This window comes from Corylus avellana, chromosome 6 (assembly GCF_965113065.1).
Source record: "Corylus avellana chromosome 6, dhCorAvel1.hap1.2, whole genome shotgun sequence".
NCBI classification, from domain to species: domain Eukaryota; kingdom Viridiplantae; phylum Streptophyta; class Magnoliopsida; order Fagales; family Betulaceae; genus Corylus; species Corylus avellana.
In genome coordinates this window covers 24,096,675-24,119,107 of record NC_142495.1, presented here as the reverse complement: position 1 = coordinate 24,119,107, position 22,433 = coordinate 24,096,675, and the positions used below count along the sequence as shown (strand labels likewise).

General features: G+C 36.2%; 3 protein-coding genes across 4 annotated transcripts in view; 1 reads left to right on the top strand and 2 right to left on the bottom strand.

Annotated features, from left to right (window-relative positions):
- The window catches only part of LOC132187706 (WD-40 repeat family protein / beige-like protein), a 51,356-nt gene extending 41,318 nt beyond the window's left edge, over positions 1-10,038 (bottom strand). The window contains exons 1-3 of one of the 2 annotated variants that reach the window (XM_059602110.2): positions 9,802-10,038; positions 7,014-9,105; positions 1,713-2,500 (exon numbers count right to left, since the gene is read on the bottom strand). In XM_059602110.2, coding sequence (XP_059458093.2) covers positions 1,713-2,500; positions 7,014-9,045 — 2,820 coding nt within the window. In that variant the 5' untranslated portion in view covers positions 9,046-9,105; positions 9,802-10,038. The remainder of the gene's footprint in view (positions 1-1,712; positions 2,501-7,013; positions 9,106-9,801) is intronic. The other variant, XM_059602111.2, reaches the window with a different exon arrangement.
- Positions 10,039-16,658: 6,620 nt separating this feature from the next.
- Positions 16,659-18,833, top strand: LOC132187631 (geraniol 8-hydroxylase-like). Its single transcript, XM_059602011.2, has 2 exons — positions 16,659-17,793; positions 17,903-18,833. Exons 1-2 carry the CDS (start codon positions 16,888-16,890, stop codon positions 18,509-18,511), a joined length of 1,515 nt encoding a protein of 504 aa, XP_059457994.1. The 5' UTR covers positions 16,659-16,887; the 3' UTR covers positions 18,512-18,833.
- Positions 18,834-19,966: 1,133 nt separating this feature from the next.
- On the bottom strand, positions 19,967-21,113 carry LOC132188028 (uncharacterized). Its single transcript, XM_059602443.2, has 3 exons — positions 20,927-21,113; positions 20,690-20,833; positions 19,967-20,586 (listed from the first exon to the last, which is right to left on the bottom strand). Exons 1-3 carry the CDS (start codon positions 21,111-21,113, stop codon positions 19,967-19,969), a joined length of 951 nt encoding a protein of 316 aa, XP_059458426.2.
- Positions 21,114-22,433: the final 1,320 nt, after the last annotated feature.

Below are 22,433 nucleotides of genomic sequence, written 5' to 3'. Positions count from 1 at the left end.
CCCAGCATGGCACCCCATCCTCTCCCGTCCCTTCATGCGTCCAGAGACTGACAACTGTTCAGACTGCGCTGCCGGCTTTACTGACCAACTCGCCGGAATTCTTGTCGCACGCTCTACGCAACCTCCAGCTTTCGTAACATTCACGCGAGGGGCTAACGGACCTCTATCCGATTTCGCCGGCCATAATGAGTTCGTCGGAACCATAGCAGACTCCTTCGGACACCTCCCCAAAACTCCCTGAACCATCGCTGGACCCTGGGTCTTCGACGGTCCTAAGCTCCTCTTGTCAGTCGTAAAGTTTCGCCGGCCTGGTTCATGCCAATCTTCACCATCTTTTTGGGTTGCCTTCAACGGCAGTCTCACTATCTCTGCGTAGCTTTTCTGCTTCTTCACCACCTTTTCACCCTTTTCTCCCCTAAACTCTCTACATTCACTGATCACTCGATGATCACGAAGAGAAGAGGAAGCTGCTTGCATTTCTTTAATGAAGCGATCCCACCCAAACCCACGACGTCCTTCAGGGATGATGATCGAGCCACATCTCTTTCTTCCATCGAATTCCTCCACTGTCAGGAAGTATACATGCCTATTTGAGCTCTTCTATGCAATAATTCTGGGGTATCCAGCTCTGGATTGATCCCAGAATACCTCAGAGCTCTTCACTGCCACCAAATCATCCGCTACTTTCACCAACCAGGCTAACTCATCCTTTTTAAGAAAGATGGACCTTTTGATTCTGTAGCTCCTCTCAAAAATTCTCACTCCTGACGCCCCTTCCTTGATCAACACCTCAAACTCCTTGGACTCCACCATCCACCTCCTCGGTCCAGCCATGACACAAGCTAACACTAGCTCCAACCACCTTACACGCGCCCTCACGCGCCGACACAGCTCTCACAGCACTCACCTCCTCAACCAGCTCTCAACTCTCATTCGTGCTTTACCCACAAAATCTCAATCTAATTACACAAATAAAAGATACACGGGATACTAGCAATGGCATGAGCCGAAAAACATTTACAGAAACAAGGGAAATGCCAATAATTAATAGAAATAATGCACGCACACACACACACACAAAATATATATAGGGGAAAATACAGTTTACCCCCCTGAAGTTTCAGGAGTTTTTCAATTTTAACCCAAAAGTTCAAAAATTGGCAATCTACCCCCCTAAAGTTTCAAAAATTAGCAATTTAAACCTTCCGTTTAATTTTTCTGTTAAATTGGACGGAACTTTTTTGAAAAAAGCCTGAGGGTAATGATGTAATTTCATAGATTTCTGTCCATTTAGACAGAAAAATTAAACAAAGGGTTTAAATTGCCAATTTTTGAAACTTCAGGGGGGTAGATTGCCAATTTTTGAACTTTGAGGTTAAAATTGAAAAACCCCTGAAACTTCAAAGGGTAAACTGCATTTTCCCCATATATATAATACAAAATATGACTGCATCCACCATCTCTAAATTCATGTAATGACTAATATGCACATTGAATTCGTATCACCTAAAATTATTCATGTGGAAAACTCGCAAGAAACTATATAGTAAGCATTTTAAAACCAATAATAAAAGACTCATCATTAGCAAAAGCAAAAGTCAATAATATATAAAACAAAAGAAAAAAAGAAGCAAAGATTAACAGCATCAAGTAAACAGCCACACCAGTATGAATCCTACTTAGAGAAACAATCTTCCACATTGTAAACCAACCTGATTGGGTTGTGGGCAGTCAACCATGAACCCTAGCAAACAACGGACATCATATGAAGCCAAAGAAGGAGGTGCTGCTCCTACTAGAAGTTCAATAATCACCAGGAGTTCGTCAACCAAAGCATTCACTTCACCAACTGGACGTGTTGCCTCATTTAGAGAAAAAGTATTTACTGAGTCCTTCTCACGAATTGTCCAATAGCATCTTCTGCAGCCGTCAAGAAGCATCTGAATGGCATTTGCATCTCGCATTACTGATGACTCTGTGAAAACCATGTCTGCCAGTGATGACAGAAGCTTCTTTTGTAGTCCATAGTTGCATAGGCTCCAAATTTTCAGATCCAATAGCAGCGTGCCAAAAAGCTGCACTTTGAGGGCATGATTAGTCTTTTGAGATTGACAAAGAGAGACAATGGCTGCAACAAGTTCCTCATTTCCAACACCATCACTCTTTCCAGCTTCAAGAAAAGACAAAGTTTGCAAAAGGTAATTTAAGATTCTTGACAGAATCTCAGGCCCTCTGGTACGGCACAGCTCTTCATTGTTCCAAGGATGTTGGATAGCCATAGAAATAATTCGGAATATTGGGGCAGCAAGAGTGGCAGTGGCCAATGATAAAGGAAGATTCCCTGGCTGTGGATCTAAGCTATCTTTATCAACATTGCTTATTGCTAGAGGAAGCAAAGACATGGGACCGCCATAGGACAAGGCCCACAAAGCCTCCACTGGTCGCATCCTTGTAGCAACATGGACTTGCCCAAGAACCTCAGCTGGTCGTCGGAGCATGCCTGAATCATAACTGATGGGTAATTCAGAAGGAAGACACAAGCAGGCTAGCAAACTATTCGAGGCATGATGCATAAGACAATTTTCATATTCCAAAAAAGCTTTTTTTGATAAGTAATCGCAAATTCATTAAAAAGTGAAAAGGCGCAACCAAAGTACACATAAGTATACAAGAAAGACACCCAACTATAAGCAAATATTCCAGAAAAGTAAGTAGAGTGTATGAGAAAACACATAAATGTTATAGGTTTATTTTGAGTATATACTCAACCCCAAGAGGTTAGCTCAAGGTGGAGGCCTTGGTCTTAAGGTTTGCTCCCTTGAAAGTCTAAGGTTCAACACCTCATGGGTGCAAACAATCTTTTGGGACCACACCTCCTGATGAAAAGCCAGCGATTTAACCAGTTCCGTGTAGGGAAACTTCCGAGGGTGCAGTGCACGGGACCGGAGTTTACTCTGCAGGGTGAGTCCGAAGGGCCCTGCCTTGAAGAGGTTCCCCAAAATAAAAATTAAAAAAAAAAAAGAAAAAAAAAAAGAAAAAAAAAAGTACATACTCTTTAAAAGTAAAGATATTTCCATGGAATCATATATCAATGCCAAGCATTACATCAAAAAATAAAAGTATATACTCTTTAAAGTAAAGATATTTCCATGGAATCATATATCAATGCCAAGCATTATTATTTGACATCTGAAAGCTGGCAAAAGATACAAGAAAGAGGTGGGATCAATACAAATTATGAGTATCAAAATGAATTGGAGGCTTAAGAATAAAGAAAAGAAAGGACAAAAAAAAAAAACTTATTAATCAACTTATTCTGTTATTGGTATACTCTTTTAATTTAACAAAATTGAATTGAACCAATGCTAGAAAAGCATTAGCTCAGCCTCACAAGAAAAAGAATTTCTTCCATAGGCAAGAAAAGGGAAGCAGAGGCTGACAGAGGGCTCTTCCCCTGCCCACCACCCTTCCTCCTTAAAGACTTGTATAAACAACAACACAACCTCGCTTATGTGCTTCAAAATGCTTAACAAAACCCCAACATCCAGTTCAAAAGATTTTTATAAACCTCACCTGCAAATTCTCATATTTCCATAACAACCTAGTGCTTTTTCAAATTTATACTTGCGTTACGTCCACAAACTTCATCATTCTGTTATGACCCCCGCAGTTATCTTTCTCAATAAGATTCAGATGCGTCTCCTTACCTTGGACCTTTTTTTTTATATTTCCCTTAGAACCCTCTGTATAAATAGGCCGAACTATATTCTTCAAACAGTAATTGCAAATATTTTATCAAGAGACTCGCAAATAATTATTTTAACCATGTTCAACTTAGCCTAATGTAGGAAAAACAGATAAAAATAGATCTGGTTGGTACTAGAGACATTTATAGATCAAAGAAAGCAATAGAGATCAAAATAACCATGAAAAGGCTGGGTTTCCATGCTAGACAGCTACTTCTGCAATTAGGACTTCTCGCATAAGTCAGAGCCCTTTTGGCAACTCTTCACTAACAAGCTCTTAAAAATCATCCAATAACTTCTTGATTTCCGTTGGAGATGACACATTGATCTTCTGCAAGGCTAATGGTGAACACCTTCGTAATCCAAGGTGTCTCTTTTTATGCTTTGAAACGGTATCGAGGTTAAAGATTTATTTATCAAAATCAAAGATCATTCCAATTGTGAGGTGGATGTTGTAGAAAGTTTGGCCAGAAATATTGGGAGTAATTCTACTTTGGATGCACCATACAAGTCTACTTTTATATGGAACGACATTGTCGAAAAAATAGAGAGGCAGTTGGTGGGTTGGAAGAGGCTATATTTGTCAAAGGGAGGTAGGTTGACTATGATCAAAAGTACTTTGCCCACATACTATTTGTCATTGTTTCCTGTTTGAATGGGTGTGACTAAAAGGATTGAGAAACTTCAACAAGGTTTTTTATAGGGAGGTATCAAGGAGGAGATTAAGTTCCATTTAGTTAAATGGTCAAAGATTTGTTCTCCTGGGCAAACTGGTGGATTGGGAGTAAGAAACTTGATTAAGTTTAATCAAGCAGTGCTGGGTAAGTGGCTATGGCCGTACGCTACGGAGATGAAGGCTTTGTGGAGTTTGGCAGTGGAAGCAAAATATGATAGTATGGGAGAAGGTTGGTGCTCTAAGGAGGTAGAGGTTGGAGTGTGAAAACATATTAGGAGAAGGTGGGAAGTTTTTCGAGATTTTTCAGATATGAAGTGGGAGATGGATCTAAGATTAGATTCTGACATGATTTATAGTGTGGGGATCAACCACTTAAGGAATCTTTTCCAGAGTTGTTTAGCATTGCTTGTTTTAAGGAGGTGTGGATTACATAAAATATGTAGTTTTTCAATGGTGATATTCAGTGGAATATATCTTTTATAAGATCTATACAGGAATAGGAGATAAGTTTGGTAATGGCATTTTTTTTGATTTGTTGCATTCCCTCAAATTGAGACAAGGTGGTGAGGATCGTATTTGGTGGATCCCTTCAAAGATGAGAAAGTTTGAAGTGAGGTCCTTTTTCCATGAGTATCTAATTTGGGGGGTTCATCTTTTTCTTAGAAGAGTTTTTGGAAAGTCAATGTTTCATTGAGAGTGAGTTTTTTTTTGTGTGTGTGTGGACAACAGCTCTTGATAAGTTTATGACTTTGGATAACATGAGAAAGAGAAGAGTAATAAAGGTAGAATGGTGTTACATGTGTAAGAGGAGTGGAGGAATCCATAGATCATCTTCTTCTCCATTGTGAAGTGGCAAAGAATTATGGAGTGCGATTTTTTAGCCTTTTTCAGAGTAAAATGAGTCATGCCTAGAAGGATGATAGAGTTTTTAAATTGTTGGCGAGGTCAATGGAAAGTCATTCAGGTTTAGCCGCTTGGAGGATATCTCATTTGTGCTTAATATGGAATGTATGGAGAGAGCTGAATGCAATATATTTTGAATATCGTGAGAAGTCAATGGAAGAGCTTAAAAACATCTTGGTCAAATCACTTTATATATGGACAGGGCATTTAATATTTCTCATGTTTCTAACTTTTCTGAATTTGTGGATTTATGTTCTTTTAGTCATTGATGGAAACTATTTGTATACATCTTGTGTACTAAAGTTGTGCCCCTCTGCGCTTATTAATGATATGAATTACTTATATATATATATATCAAATTGATTTAGAAAAAAAAAAAAAAAACTCACAAAGATAGATTTAATGCATACTAGAGATATTTAGAGATCAAAGAGAGCAAAAGATATTAAACCCACAGACAAAAGAACTATCTACTGGGCTAGACAGCCAAGGCAAAGAAAGAATATAAATTACTTTTTGAAAAAATTATCAAATCTAGATACCCTTTTTTTTTAATAATTAATTGAGATATCATTAAAAGTGTAAAGCTCCCCCATGTATTCAAGAGAAGTTACCTAGGTAGTAGGGACAAAAAGAACAAGAAAATCATGATACTAATATGATTGCAACCCTCAAGCACACTTTTATACCATAGAAACCCACAGAAAGTATTCAAGAGAAGCTACCTAGGTAGTAGGGGCAAAAAGAACAAGAAAATCATGATACAAATATGATTGCAACCCTCAAGCACACTTTTATACCATAGAAACCGTCATTAAAATTAAATCCTTTTTTTATATTGGTAAGTTACATACGCACCTGGTGGGACTTGAACCCACGTCCTCACCCTTCACCTTGCTACAAAGGGAGGAAGTACCATTTGAGCTAAAGCTCATTGGCTTAAAATAATAAAATCCCAGCCATAAAAAATAACCTAAATAAAATAACTCAAAAAGACATAAAAACCCCTAAATGAAAAACTGGACACTGCTTCACTACAGTTGCATGAACAATACTACTACAGTTACATGATCAGTAACCGTGACTTTTTAAACTATATATATATATTCTGCTCCTGCATCATAGCCACTTACAGATAATAGATATCAATCCTTATGCAAAACATTACTTTTTCTCCAATACGTTTTAGTGATTTATGGAACTCCAGAGTTGACTAAAATGATTATTGTGTCAGATACAATAGATCAACAAAAATGGCATCAAATTATATTTGATTAATTTACACTTTACAAACAAGAAGTTAAAGTAATAATTTTTAAGATAAGTAATAAACTTCTATTCAAACAGAAATTAAAAAACATACATGTGCACTCTCATAAGAACAGGTTAGAATAATAATTTCAGGTTTTATCTAAAAAAAAAATAAATAATTTCAGGTTTTAAAAAAAAATAATAACTTTTAAGGTAGGAATCCTTAGAGTCCAAGCCCCCCACTCCCCTCTCTCCCTCACCCAATATTAATTTACCGACTCTGCCCCCAATGCACAGGCATCTGTAAAAGTAAAATCTACTACAAGAGCACAATGTATCAGGTACCAAAGGCTTGCTATGTAGATATAGAACTGCCTAATTATATCTAATGTGATGTTGATCAAAATATAGTTAAAGAACATAGAAAATGATTTAACCTGCGGCACCCGAAGGAGAAGCATCTGGACAGAATCTCCCACTAAGCAAACTGGGGTGATAGAGAAGGTGAATGCATCCACCAATTTCTGCATCCAAAAGAGAACTTTCCTCTGCCATACTTTGGACATGATCATTTGTCGCTAACCATGGTAGTCCTGCACCAATACCAAAAGAAGGCAGCACATCTCCTCCTCTAGAAGCCAACCGTGCCATCCTTTCTGGACCAATTGGTTCCTTAAAGATATAAATAGGCCCCATCTCAGAAAATAAAGGGCACTGACGACGCCGACGTTGTAAACCAGCTATTGTAGGAGGAGGATTTGTCCCAATACAACAAAATGCAAGTGGCTTGGAGATCCGAGGGAACTCAAAAGGACGACTTTCGTACAAGGATCCATCAATATACAATCTGAGTTCACTCTCTGATTTCCCAAGCAGCCCTTGCTTGCAAGTATGCTCCAGACCAACAAAATACCAGCATTGCGGCTTAAATGCATGAGTAAAATGCAAAGAAGCCTTCTTTCCCTTTCCACTACCACTTTCAACCACTAAAAACTGTGCATGAAAGTACGCCTCTATCCCATGATTATCAGCAGATAAGAAACTGAATAGCCGCGGCATGTGTGCTGTGCCTTCACCAGCAAGTGCACTGGCAGCAGCAGCTGCTGACATAGCTGATGATTTTCCAGACTTGGCCGCTGCAGCAGCAGCAATTGCAGCAGCAGCAGTGGCTGTATTTAATGTGTCTGCAAATGATTCAATATAGATCCACGTTGCAAATGCATAACCATTAGTAAATGGCCAACGACTCTCACCAGGCCCAAGCAAACCAGAGCTTTCACCATCAAACTCAAATGAACGTGCTGGTCCCTTTGACTCCTTTCCACGCATTGCTTTCTCCAAGGCAAGCATTAAGCGAGTAGACCATACAGTGGTAAGCGTTCTTGTAATGACTTGAAACCATCTATGCAAATCAACAACACTGAGTGAATGCCCAGCTAAGTATTGGATGCAGTAGCATAAAGGAGTTCCATCCCATCTCATTTGCTCTGTCGAACCAACTTCCTGAACAAAAATCTTCTCTGCCGAGTTTAAAAGAGCTCCTAACAAACCAGCCAATGAGCACATTGCTCTATTTCTCGTGCAAGCTCGTAATATAGCAAGCAATCCCCTAACCATACGTGTCCTAGGTGACAAGATAACCTCAGAATCACCTACCCATGGAAGCCAAGGAATAAGCTCGCCCGCCACTATGGCAGCCCGGGAGTTTAGCATAACACTAGGAGGATTGTTATCCTCATCCTCTTCAAAACTTTCAACACCACCCATTGTCGCAAGAAGTGAATCAACTACCAAGAATGCAACGCTGTCCATTTCATCCCCACTTCCAAAATTATCCTCACCACTCACAATATTCTTTAGTTTGTCCAAACTTTCAGGCTTCCCCATAATTGCAGAATCCACTAAATGCAACAACTCTGGAGACACATTCGGCATAACAGCTTTTGGCCTAGGCTTTGGTGGTGAACCAATGGGAGAATATGCAGCAGAATCAAGAGTGGTCGACGAGGAAGATTGCTTGATGGTATGACCTAATTGTCTCTCTTGCCCAGGGCCTGATAGAGGGTGATCATGCTTCATCTCAGCAACTGCAGAAGAATCAATTTCTGCCACAAGTGTGCCAGATAATTGAGAAGCATCTTCAAACTGATTGGATGAGTGTCTTACATGATCTGAATTTGGAGAGTACTTTGAATCCAGATTACCACCTTGAGATTCACCAGCCAACTTCTCTTGATCTTTCAAAGATACCTGCTCAAACTGTTCTTCATCCACAACTGTAGTCACATAATCAACTCCTAGAAAACCTACATTTTTATCTTCAATCTCTGCACCAATTCCATTGGTAGTATCACGATTTTCATGGTAAGAAGATCCTACACTATCCTGTACACCACTGGTTACTTCATGACTATCTGGATCCATCTCAGAAACTTCCGTGACTTTTTGTGTTTCTTCTTCTTCTTCCATATTAATATTGCTTCATAAATCTAACAAATACTCATTCACACTATATACATGTCAAGCTACCTACAAAGATTAAAAAAAAAAATCAGAGTCATAACCAATTTAAACTAATGAATTAAACACGTAATTCACTTATTTAATAGAAGGTAGAGTAATGTTTCAGCTAAAAACTTTGCATGTACATCAAATGAAGTTTTCAAGAATTGAAAATTAACCAACTGATCCAACGAACTACAGGGGAAAACCCTAAAAGAAACCCCACGCGGATTTAGTGGGAAATGGAATGCAAGAAATAGGAAACAGAAACTATCTCTGGCCTGGTTAAGGCGAGCCCTCCATTTTTTAAAGCCAAAAAGCATACCATTCAACATATCGTGTTCTTTTCCATTCCACGGGTTTCTCAGCAACCAAACAGAAGGTTATGGCCAATACGACCATCTTAAGTGCCATAAACTCCAAGACATAGAAAAAAAATTAAAGGTCTGAATCAAACAGGCAGAGAATTTAAACAAAAGAATCACAGATCCAGCTCAAAAAGATTATACATACAAACAGATGCATATAAAGATACATATTGAACTATCAAACAACACAAGATCGTATCGCATTGTAGAATAGATCAAAGCAGCAATGGATCTGGCACACCAGACCATACATTGATAGGTATACTGATCCAAACTTCCTTGATTTAAGAAGGAAATGCACAGATCAGAGCGAAAATTTCCATTGATTATCAAAAAACGCAAGTGGAAGATTTACCAGAAAGGAGGGATCAAATTCGTAGCTTTGAAAAACTGGATCCCAAAAATTCAAGTCCGGTTCGTGTCTGTCTTTGATTCGCAGCGAGAATTTGATTGAAATTGGAAAATAAAATTATCGGCACGATGAAGGAACAGAGAGAGAGAGAGAGAGCTTCAGAAATGGATTCGGAGGGAGAAAGAGAAGGCGAATTGGGCGCGAGAGGGAATGAGAGTGGTGGATTTAGCAACTAAAATAGGCTAGGCCTGTGGTTGCCCAGTCAAAAATGAAAAATAATAATAACATAAAAAACAATATATTGATTAATATTTGGATATAATATTGATTTTTTTGCTTGGCTTGTAAGTGAAGAGGCATATGATGGAAGGAGCACGAACGAAACTCAAAAACTTACGACACCTCTAACTAATCTACAAATTTTTTATGCATGCAAATGTATATCAGCAAATTATATATAAATTCTAGTAACATTTATGCATGTTTGGTTCGCAAAATAGACCCCTGAAATGAAATGATTATTCTAGGAGTGTCAAAAATTACCAGGGAACCAGAACCGGAACCGAAAAACCGGGGTCCCGATTCCGGTTCCGGTTTGAAAAATCCAAAAACCGAGTACCCTGGTTCCGGTACCGGTTTTTGGTACCCGGTTTTTACCGGGAATACCGGAACCGGGTTTCCATTTTATTTAATAATATATATTTTTTTTTTTACACTGAGGTTTAGGTTTAGGGTATTTTAAAAAATTAAATTTTTATTTCTAAGGCCCAAATAGGCAAAAATATTGATTTTTTAGAATTTTTGGACTTTTTTAGGTTTATTTTTTAATTATTTGGAACAATCACAACAAAACCCCTTCAATTTAGACAAAAAAACTAATAGATTTTTTAAAAAATGGGCCAACTTATGAAAAAAAAAAATTTGGCTTATTTTAGGCCAAATACCTAAAATAAGCCCAAAAATCAATTTTTTAAAAAAATCGGTTACCGGACCGGGTAAAAACGGGGTCCCGGTTCCAGTTCCGGTTTTGGCCAAAAATTGGAAAACCGGACCGGATTGACACCCCTAGGTTATTCTTATAAAATAGTCATTTTTTTTGTTTGGTAAAGGTCTATTCCTAGTATCTAGTGATTCGTAATCCCTTACACACTGGAATAGTCATTCCTCTAAAAAATGAGAAGAATAGCGATTCCTAAGGACAATAACAAGATTTTCCAAAATACCATTTTTTATTTTAAATGTTTAAAGCAAAAAAAAAAAAAAAAAAAAACAGATGGGTAGCCAACCACCCACAAAAAGCTCTGGGGTGGCAGCACCTAGGGCCGGCAATTTTGACACGACCCGTAAACCCGACACGAAAAAACAGGTATTGGGTTTGGGCTAATCTAGACTCGATTACGACCCGAAAATTTCGTGTATGGCGGGTCGACCCGCCAGACATGATTGTCGACCCGCTAGACCTGCACAGTATCCGGGTCTGGCGAGTCGACCCGCCAGACCCGGTTTTTTTTTTTGTTGCTTTTTTTTCTGCCTCGCAGAGTCGCAGACGGCCAGTACCTCTGTACCTCACGTTTTCTTTCTGTTTTCAATTACTTTAGTAACTTTACCATTTTGATTTTTGAACAAACCCCATTTGTAACCCTCCCAGTAACCTAACCCATTCTAATGTCTACTAATGAAGAACTCCCTAAGCATTGATGCCATTGTTTGTTTCGGATAGCAAATTTGTGATCTTTAGAAAAACTTTACTGTACTTTACCTTGTCGTTGCTAAAATGAAAATCACTTAAATTATAACTATTCTATTATATTACATATTTTGATAAATGTATTTGCACAATTAAATAAGGGTCTTGGTCTTCTATGGCTCTCATGGAATTCAAAAATTTTGAGTCTTGGCCTAGGGTTGGATGCTAAAAAAAATGTCTGAGAATTTGTATCTTTGTTCAAATTAATTTTTTAACACTTTTGTTACATGTGGGACTAAATTATAAGTGGACTATTTTAATAAATGAACTTACTTGTTTTAACTTTTAACTTTTAAGTTTAGGTGAAATTATAAGTTTAGTAATTTATTTTGAAGTACAATTTGTCAATTACGGTCACTTTCCATTTTTTTTTTTTCCTTATCCTTTATTAAAGCCTTTAATCTCTTAGAACTCAATTTTTTTCATTGACTGTATTGATGTATTAGTATTATTATTACAATTTTGAAATTTATTTTTTATTTTTTATTTTTTATTTTATAGTTTAGGGTAATCGGGTCTTGTCGGGTTGTGTCTACCCGTTTAGACCCGGTTATTTTAAACGGGTAAAACGGGTCGTGTCGGGTTACTCGGTTATTTTCGTGTCATAATCGTGTCAAACCCGATTACCCGTTTAGCTAAACGGGTCGTGTCTGGATATAGGCTAATCGTGTAACGGGTACCCGCGGGTCATAATCGGGTCATGTCAGGTACTCATTTTGCCACCCCCAGCAGCACCATCCCTAGAGGGCCTCGCAGTAGAGATACGGGCAAAAGGCTCTGGTGAGATGTGCCACCCCGATTCTTACTGGGGGTGGCGCATGATGGGAATCGAGGGTGGCCAGAGGGCCACGATCAGGTCCTCTAGGGGGGGCCACGCCACCCCAGTGCATGCTATGGCCCTTAGAAAAATTGAAATTCATTTGATTTATTTATTATTTTTTTTTTCATTCAACGCTTTTTTTTTTTTTTGAAAAATTGAGTTTTATAAAAATTAGAAATCAAATAGGCTTTTTAGTCCAATTCTAATTATAAAATATGTTTTGCTATCAAACTAAAGAATTTGAATACTTATTTCATTTCAACATTTTCTATTTTCAGTAATACCTATTCATTTTTCCAATAAAATACCCATTTCACAAACCAAACACAACCATAGAGTGAGCGGATAATGTTTTTATTCCATATATACACTTTGCAAATGAGGAATTTTAATAACTATGAATCGAGGCGCACACGAAAGGCAATTTGTTTTAACTAAGTGCCCATAATATTCGCTTTACATTTTAAGTTTCTTTTTTTAGAATGCGGGAGTTAGAATAGAGAGAAAAAATGAAAATGAGACAATAAGATTTCATTTTCTACTCCTTTTCTTAGATAAAACGAAACTATTATTTATTTATTTATTTATTTATATACATATATTATTTTGTGATACATACAATATCCATCCACTCGAAATTAAGAGCTGAAAATTCACCCATGAGTCCATGACACATACAAACAGGCCGGGCCGAATCGCCCATATTAACACTGCGCATAAGAGAATGTTTGGGACATGGAGTTCGATAATGGTTTTCTGTGCTGCTAAGAATTGGGCTGGAGAATGGATTTGGGCTTTAAATTGGCTGGTTTTCCAAACAACGCCTTGCTTGCAAGATTAGGCTGGATAATTATTTACGGCCTAATAGACTGGAGTTGGGTAAAGGGCCGACGTCAGAATTATTCAAGATTTTTTTTTTTTTGTAAACTGTATTATTCAAGATTTTGATCACTTTTGAAATAGATAAAATATTTTAAACCAAAAAAAAAAAGAAAAAAAAGGAGCATTTGGCTCTTCCAATGGTAGTGCTCTAAAGACTTTGTTGGTTAGGGGTAAGCTAAAGGACTTGGAGGACTTGGCTAGCACTTTCGTTATTCGAAGAGTTACTTTTATTATTATGTAAAAACAACTTTTTACTTCTTAACATATCAACTTATTGCAAATCACTCTTTAGGATTTAAAATATATCAAATCATTCCTTTTATATATATATACACGTTATCAAATTTCTCCTTCGTATATCCATCATAAGGATTTTTAATAAAAGTTGTAACACGTATGCATACACCATGTCAAAAAAATAAACTCTACAGGTACAAAAGTGATACCTTGAACTCAGTGACGGAGGGAGGGGGACCCGATTAGGCCATGCACCCCACCCCCAATTAAGGAAAAAAAATTTGTAAGTACAATTAAAAAAAATATAAAAAAAATAAAGTTTTAATTTTAGTCATTTGGCCCTCCTTCCACCAAAAATTTTTTTTGACCCTATTTTTAAATTTTTTGGGCCCTATTCTTAATTTTTTGGGCCATTAAAAACAACCAATATATATTTTTTTTAATAAAAAATTATAAAGAACTGAAAAAAAAAAAAAAAAAATTGATTGACCCCCTCCCATAAAATTTTCTGATTCTATCCCTGCATGAACTTGACACATAAAAACAAAGAAGGGAATAACACACATCTACCTTTTGTTAAGGGTTGGCTCCGCTGTGAGCCATCCCCATAGCAGTGGGGGTGAGTACGCAAGCTATGCAAACCCTAAAAACATAGGAATAGCCACAAGCCAATTACTACCCCTCCTTTTCTTTTGTGTTTCCTTTTTATTTTATTTTATCATATTTCAAACTGAGATGGGACATATTTTATTGGGCTAACATGATCTTATGCCTAAGTGCCATAATTTTCATTAAAAACCCTAACAACAAGTGTATACAAAAGGCGATTTCATATCAGAATATACCTTATCGAGTGATTTGAAAAAAAGTTAAACTCTAAGAACCTCTAAAGTATTTTTCACTAGAATTAAACCCCATGTACCTTGCACAAGATTTATAGATTGTATTAACTAAATTAGCTATTGCACTCTAAACATAAAAACTTCAAGTGACATTTAGGGCCTGTTTGGGAGTGCGATTTCAATAAGTGCGATTTTTAAAATTGCGTTTTTAAAAATTGTGTTTTTAAAATCACTACTTTTTAAAATCGCACAGACGTTTGGTAAAACATACTAAAAAATACTTTTTTTATCAATTGAGTGTTTGGATAACATTAGCATATAATTGCGGTTTCATGACCAAATTACCAATAAGGATGAACAAGACAGAGAGGATGAAGAAAAAAATAAAAAGAGAAAATAAGGGTTTTAATATATTTTAGGTGGGTATTCTTGGTATTTTTTTCATTCCCGTTCTAAAAAAGGTAATTATTGCGCCAAATATCTTTTTAATAGAAATCGTGATTTTGTTTTAAATTCGCACTTTTTCAAATAAGCACCCTCTAATCAGCTTATGGAAATCGCAGATTTTTTTGCGATTTTAAAATTTGCGTTTTTAAAATCGCAATCCCAAACACCCTAAAATTGCGATTTGGTTTAAAATCGCAGATTATTTTTTTTAAAACGCACTCCCAAACGCACCCTTATTTAATGAATATATATACCTTCTTATATTAATGTTTCAACCTTGTTATAAATTGTGAATTAAGTCCTGTAGATTAGTGACATTTTCTTTCATATATAGACAAAGATAGCCTATAAACTTTGAAAAAGACAATGTGTTTGTAACTTTGTGTGCTTGCACCGAGCCCCTCAGGCCCCAGAAATGAATGTGGCCCTCCCTTTAATATGACATCTTTGGATTTTTCTCGGCAAAAATGCGATGAACCCATCCCGGAATGAATGTGGGCCCTTTTTTTCATAAGATATTTCTGAATTCTTCTTAGATTGTCAATGATTGCGAATGAACTTTAGAAAAAATGTGTTTCACTGTCTCTCGGCTCTGGCTTGAAAAAGTTGTGCAGGACTTAAAAATAAAATATAAAAATGAAGAAAGAAAGAAAGAGATGTGCATGAAAAATGCACTTTTAATTTCCTGAATTATTACCATTTTTATATTTATACCTCATAATCTTAAAAAATAATATTAAAGTCTTGGGTATTATATATTATCGCATGTTGAAGTAGACATTTCGTTAGGAATTGGGATTAAAATGATCATCTTAAAATTATTTTTAAAAAATAATAATAAAAACAATAACAAAAATAAAAATAAAAACAAAAACAAACTAAGAGGTGGTTCTTCAAAATGAAAAGGAAATGGCTGAACCATCTCATATCGACCCCAAACACTAAAATGGGGGTGGGTACTTGTATATCTTAACAATTTATATGGGTGGTTGGGCCATATATGTTTTTTTTTTTTATTGTTTTTTTAATAATTTTAATATTTGTTCAATTGTTTAATTTTTAAATTTTTAATAATTTTAAGAATATTTTGAGAGAAAAATGAAAAAGAGGTCACGCGAGTGCAAAAGTTGTGGTAGGTCGAGAGGTTAAAGTGAAAATTTTCTCATTTTAATTTATTTATAGGCAAATAGTATTTCATTAAAGAGAAAATATAAGGAAATACACAGGTAAAATCCGAGTAATGCTACAAGTCCCTCTTGTATCGCTCTTGAGTCCCTCTAAGAATGATGTTGCTATTAAAATCACTATTAAACTTGTGATTGACCATTATTGAATTTTGATAAAATAGTAATTTTAATAGTTATATTATTCTTGGAGGGCCTCAAGAAGAACATAAGAAAAACTTTTAAAGTTACTCGGTAAAATCCCAATCACCGGTAGATATACAACAAAAAGAAAGAAAGTAAAACGGGCACAAAGCCAAAACCGAAGAAACAAATGTTTATGTCACTATCCATTACACAAGTGCCAACATAACAATATAGAAAATACTCTAAATAATAATTAATTACAAAAGGACTTATTTCTTTTTGTTCTTCTTTATATATTTTTATAAAAAATAAAAATAAAAATAAAAAGTAATTTTGTCAAGACTCAATACAATGTCACATCAGTAAGTGGCAAATAGAGAACAAATCCATAAAAACAAACGTTCAACGGAATGATCAGGAAGCTCGCAAGCTGGTTGAGAAAACACAAAAGATGGAACGAGTAGTATGTGATCAGGTGACTGAGGTCCAAATGTTTTCGGTGGCCTCATTATTTGGCTTTTGAAATTTGGATGTTTGTTAGTAGAAGAAAGATGGACGTAACTTCCACTTAGTTCTAATTATTTCTTGGTGCTAATAATTTCAACCTCGTGCTAAGAATTGGCACTGCTCTTAGTCAAAAAGGACGACCAATCTAATTTTTCAGCAAGAATATCAAACAACTCTTAGCCGGAATCTAATCTTCTCTTCGCCAGTTTGCCTGATCAGAGGATTGCATAAATGCATGCACGCAAGCCCATTATTACTTATGCTAACTACTTCTAAGCATAAAGCAAAATTGGGTGAATGGAGTACCTAGCATTTGTGCTGCTACTTCCCTTTGTGTTGGCATCTATTCATGTGCTCGCCTCTGGCCTAAGAGCCTGGAAATCTGGCTCGCCAAGACTTCCTCCAGGCCCCAAGCCTTTTCCAATTATTGGGAACATCTTGGACCTCGTAGGAAACCAACCCCACCGAGCCGTTTCCAAGCTCTCCAAAACTTATGGACCCCTAATGACTCTCAAGCTCGGGAGCATGACAACCATAGTCATCTCCTCTCCAGATCTAGCCAAACAAGTACTGCAAAAATACGACCACATCTTTTCCGGCCGAACTATCCCGGATGCTGTCCGAGCACTCAACCACCACAAATTCTCAATGGTGTGGCTGCATCCCACATCGAGTCGTTGGAGAAACCTCAGGAAAGTTTCTGCCGCGCAAATATTTGCTTCACAAAGGCTCGATTCCACCCAAGCCATTAGGAGAAAAAAGGTGCAACAACTAGTAGATCATGTTAAAGAAATTTGTAATAGTGGTCAAGTGGTAGATATTGGTGGAGCAACCTTCACAACTAGCCTGAATGCCATATCAAACACACTTTTCTCTAAAGACTTGGCAGACTATTGTTCAACTGCGTCCCACGAGTTTCTGGAAATCATATTGGGTGCCATGGAAGAAGCTGGAAGGCCGAATGTTGCTGACTATTTCCCTGCACTTCGTTTTGTTGACCCACAAGGTGTACGCCGAAGGGTGAAGATTTATTTTAGAAATTGTTTTAGGACTCTTGATGGTATAATCAATGAACGATTACAATTAAGAGCATCATCATCAAAGGGTTCTCACGCAAGCAGCGATGTACTTGATTCCCTCCTCGATCTCACTCAAGAAGATAATTCAGAATTAAGCCGCGACGACATCAGACATTTGCTTTTGGTGATTGGCTACCTTTCTTGAACTTTTCTTTCCTTTCAATTATATTTTGATAAGCAATTAATAAACTTAGGCAAAGTGTTCTTAACACACACGCACTACTTTATACCAGGATTTGTTTATTGCGGGGATTGACACAACATCAAGCACAGTGGAATGGGCAATGGCAGAGTTACTACGCAACCCTGAAAAAATGGCAAAAGCCCGAAAAGAGCTTGAAGAAGTGCTTGGCAAGGACGAACATATTCAAGAATCAGATATCTCAAAGCTGCCTTATCTACAAGCAATAGTGAAAGAAACCTTTCGTTTGCACCCACCAGCACCTTTCCTAGCTCCCCACAAAGCAGAGATTGACAAAGAGGTGTGTGGCTTTACCGTGCCCAAGAATGCACAAATACTAGTAAACGTGTGGGCAATGGGACGGGATTCAAGCATATGGCCAAACCCAGATTTGTTTGTACCTGAAAGATTTTTAGAGAAGGATATAGACTTCAAAGGCAGAGATTTCGAGCTCATTCCATTTGGAGCTGGAAGAAGGATTTGCCCTGGATTGCCTTTGGCCAACCGGATGGTGCACTTGATGTTGGCATCTCTAGTCCACTACTTTAATTGGAATTTGGCAGATGAGATGGAGGCAAAAGATTTAAACATGAGTGAGACATTCGGCATTACCTTACATAAGGCTGAGCCCCTCCGGGCTATTCCCATTAGATTTGGGTAATTTTCATTGCTTTTGTTTTTAGCTGAATATGGATGTATGCGCATGTCTTTATATTATATGGGTATAATTTAAAGACATGCGCATACATCCGTCTTTGTTGGTTTTGTTTTTCCCTGTATTTTCTTGCTTGTCTTATTGCCTTCGCGTTTGGGCTTAGGATGTGAATAATCTTTTGACCTTTTGGGTTGAGAATGACTAGTTTTGGCGTGGTGCTTTTGGTCATGCCTCAAGAATGAATACCTATGTTCTGGATTGAATTTGCATCGGAGAAATCTGTTCTATAAGCTGAAGATTGGGCATAGGATAGCAGATGTAGATGTCGTAGGTTTTCACTGTAAGATTTTTATGATTTTGAACTTTATGACGTATAATCTTTTAGCTTCGGCTAGGAATTTAAGAGCTTGATGCTTTTGTGATTGTAAGAGTTTTTATACGCTTGATTATTCATTAAGAGTTTTTTTTTTTTTTTTTTGTAAACTGTATTATTCAAGATTTTGATCGCTTTTGAAATAGATAACATATTTTAAAAAATAATAATAATAACAGACGTAAACAATTTTTTTTTTTTTTTTTTTTAAAAAAAAGTTGATTTGAGCATATTTTCATCTTAAAGTGTGTTTTCAAAAACCCATTCTAATTTTGGCTAAAATGAGCATTTGGTTCTTCCAATGGTAGTGCTCTAAAGGCTTTATTGGTTACGGGTAAGCTAAAGGACTTGGATAGCACTTTCATTATTTGTAGGGTTACTTTTATTATTCTGTAAAAACAACTCTTTGTCTCTTAACATATCAACTTATCGCGAATCAGTCTTTAGGATTTAAAATTTATCAAATCACTCCTTTTATATATAAGGAGTTATATATATCATCATAAGGATTTTTAATAAAAGTTGTAACACATAAGCAGTGACGGAGCAAGACATTTTATATTGGGAGTGCCATTAAAATTTTTTTGGCCTCCTAAAAATCTTCTTCACCCTAAAAATTTGGTAATTCACACAATATATGCATCACAAAAAATATCTATAAAAGTTTATAAATATGTGCTCAAACTGATATATTAGAAATGTAACATGTCGACACTATATCAAAAAGACAAAAATACTAAAAAAAAAAAAAAAAAGGTCTAGAATTGTACTTTACGGTCTCTTAGAAGTACAAAATCATCAAGTATCGAATCTAAATCGAAGCTCTCAGCAATTTTCTTTTCAATATAGAGAACTAAACTATTTGCAAGAAAATCATCTTCCATTTTGTTGCGAAGTCGCGTTTTAACAATTTTCATTGCTGAAAGTGCTCGTTCGGTAGTTGCTGTAGACACTGGAAGAGTCAAAACAAGATGAATCAATCTATCAATAAGATAATATGTCTTTGATTTTTTCGTCTTTGTCAATCCTTGGCATAATTCTGCAATGGAAGACAAATTTTGTAATGTTGGATCAGTAGTACATCAAGTTCAAAAATACTTCAACTGATATCTCAAATTAATTTTCTCCTGCTCAGAAAAATCAAAAGGATAAATCTTCTCCGCAAGGATACATATATCGTCAATTTTAAAGGATTTATAAGCATCTTTTGGATCCAGAGCAAAGCGAAGTATCAAAAGTTCCATCGCCTTTTCACCAAACCTACTATCAAGCTCTTGCAATTGAAAGTCGATAGTAATATTGAATATGTCAAAATGATAATGATGCTCCAATGTAATGTGATTCTTTTGACTACGACCTCGACTTTCAATATAACGAGCACTCAAATCCGGAATGTCAATTTTAGCTTTCTTGGAGAAAGAGACAACGTTTTCAAGCAAATTATCCCAACCATCATCTCTCAACTTTTGGATAAGTTTTTTTGCAATAGAAACTGAATGAATAGCATTCAAAATGTCTTGAGATTTTTGCTGCAAAACTTCACAAAGAACATTAGTGATGCCCAAGATTTCTTTCATTAAATGTAAAATAAATATGAACTCGAAGGATGTAAGCATTTTATAAGCAGCCTTAGCATCTCCTCGTTGAGAGTAAGTACCTCCTTCTCTTCCAACATCTTCAAGAACTGTACAAGTAGCATCAAACATTCCTATTAGACTATAAATAGAATTAAAATGAGAATCCCAATGAGAATCACCAGCTCGTTTCAAAGTTCTAATTTGGTTAGCCTCTTTTTCCAGTTTCAAGCTCACCAATAGCTTGCATATGTGCAATTTGTGTTGCATGAACAGCTTGTAGTTGATCATGACGTTTACATAAAGCACTAGCCACATTGATAACAAAGCTCAAATTTATGAAGAACACATGAACAAAAGACATGTCTCTAGATGCAGCAACTAATGTTAATTGTAATCAATGAGCAAAACAATGAACATAGTATGCACAAGAACAATCATTAAGAAATAATGCTTGCAATCCCTTCCATTCACCATGCATATTACTAGCACCATCATATCCTTGTCCACAGATATTTTGAATATCAAGGCAATGATGAAAGAGAACATCAGATATTCCATTTTTTAGAGTTAATGCCGATGTATCTTTAACATGAACTATATCAAATGAACGTTCTTGTATAAAACCATATTTGTCAACAAATCTCAAAACAATTGTCATTTGTTATCTCTTAGACTCATCACATGCCTCATCAACAATGATGCAAAATTTAGAGTTTCCAATATCTTCACGAATTTTATCTTGCACTTTACTTGCAATGACTTGCAAAATCTCCTTTTGAATTGTATGTGAAGTATACTTTGAAGATTTTGGAGCATTTTCCAAAACAACACTTGTAACTTTATCATTATATGATGCCAAAATCTTAATCAGCTCAAGAAAATTACCTCGATTTTTTGAATTAAGAATCTCATCATGACCTCTATAAGGACATCCTTGGAATGCAATCCACCGAACAGCATCAATAGAAGTTTTCACACATGGTCGATTATTTTGAATTTGTTTGGTACTTTGTGCATTGAATATTTTATCGATATACCGTGATTGATTTCGTAAATCCTCATAAGATTTCATAGCATTATTATGAGGTAAACAAAGATCCTCCCCAATATGAGTAAAAAAGGCACAATTTTTTTCCTCATGAACTTTTCTCTAATTTCTAAATCCCTTGATAGTAAATACATCCCATCCAGGACGTCCATATTTTTTCATAGTAAAAAGATAACATGGTAGACAATATGCAGTATCCTTAGAACGAGAATAATCAAGCCAAGGAAATTGTGTGAACCAAGAGGCTTGAAAGTGACGAGGGTGATTTTCTATTCCAAAAAGTGGATAATTTGTAAGAATAAATTGATTTGGACCATCTTTCAAATAAGTCCGTCTTATTTCATCACGTCGATTGACTAGATAGTGCCACATCGGATGACGTAATCCTGGATCTCACTCTATAGAAATAGAAGAAACATCAACTTCATTAACATTGAGTGTGGATGATTTAAAATGAATCTCGTGTTTCCGCAATTGGAGATTAAAAAGGATGTTCTTCATCTTCAACCCTTGGAGATTTAAGATGACGCTCATTGGAATTTGAAGTTTTGGCATTAGATTCCAACGGTATATTACTTTTTGAAATGTCGGCTTCTTTCTTTTTGAAGAATGAATCGATAGTTTTAAATTTTAACACGATTCATGAACCTAAAATTTTCAAGTTAAATGACGACCCCGTAAGAGACAATCAAAGTTTATAAACATTAAACAACAAAATAACCAATCATACGGATATTAAAGTTTATTCAATCATTCATATTAATAGTGAAATTAAATTAATGTTTAATCAAAGTTTATATGGATATAAGCAACAAAATAAACACTAAAGTTTAAAACCCACAAATTAAACAGAGGAAAAACAGAGGATGAATAAAAAATGTAGCACAAAAGTTTAGGGTTTAGGAAATTACTAGGGTTGTGACTCACTTG

Bases quoted from the DNA above. Each gene is read 5' to 3' on its own strand.
- LOC132187631 (XM_059602011.2), top strand. From the start codon at position 16,888: ATGGAGTACCTAGCATTTGTGCTGCTACTTCCCTTTGTGTTGGCATCT. The intron at 17,794-17,902 runs GTGATTGGCTAC...ACTTTATACCAG, and splicing joins ACATCAGACATTTGCTTTTG to GATTTGTTTATTGCGGGGAT.
- LOC132188028 (XM_059602443.2), bottom strand. From the start codon at position 21,113: ATGACAATTGTTTTGAGATTTGTTGACAAATATGGTTTTATACAAGAA. The intron at 20,834-20,926 runs GTGAATGGAAGG...AATTAACATTAG, and splicing joins TGGTGCTAGTAATATGCATG to TTGCTGCATCTAGAGACATG. The intron at 20,587-20,689 runs GTGAGCTTGAAA...ATAGTCTAATAG, and splicing joins TGCACATATGCAAGCTATTG to GAATGTTTGATGCTACTTGT.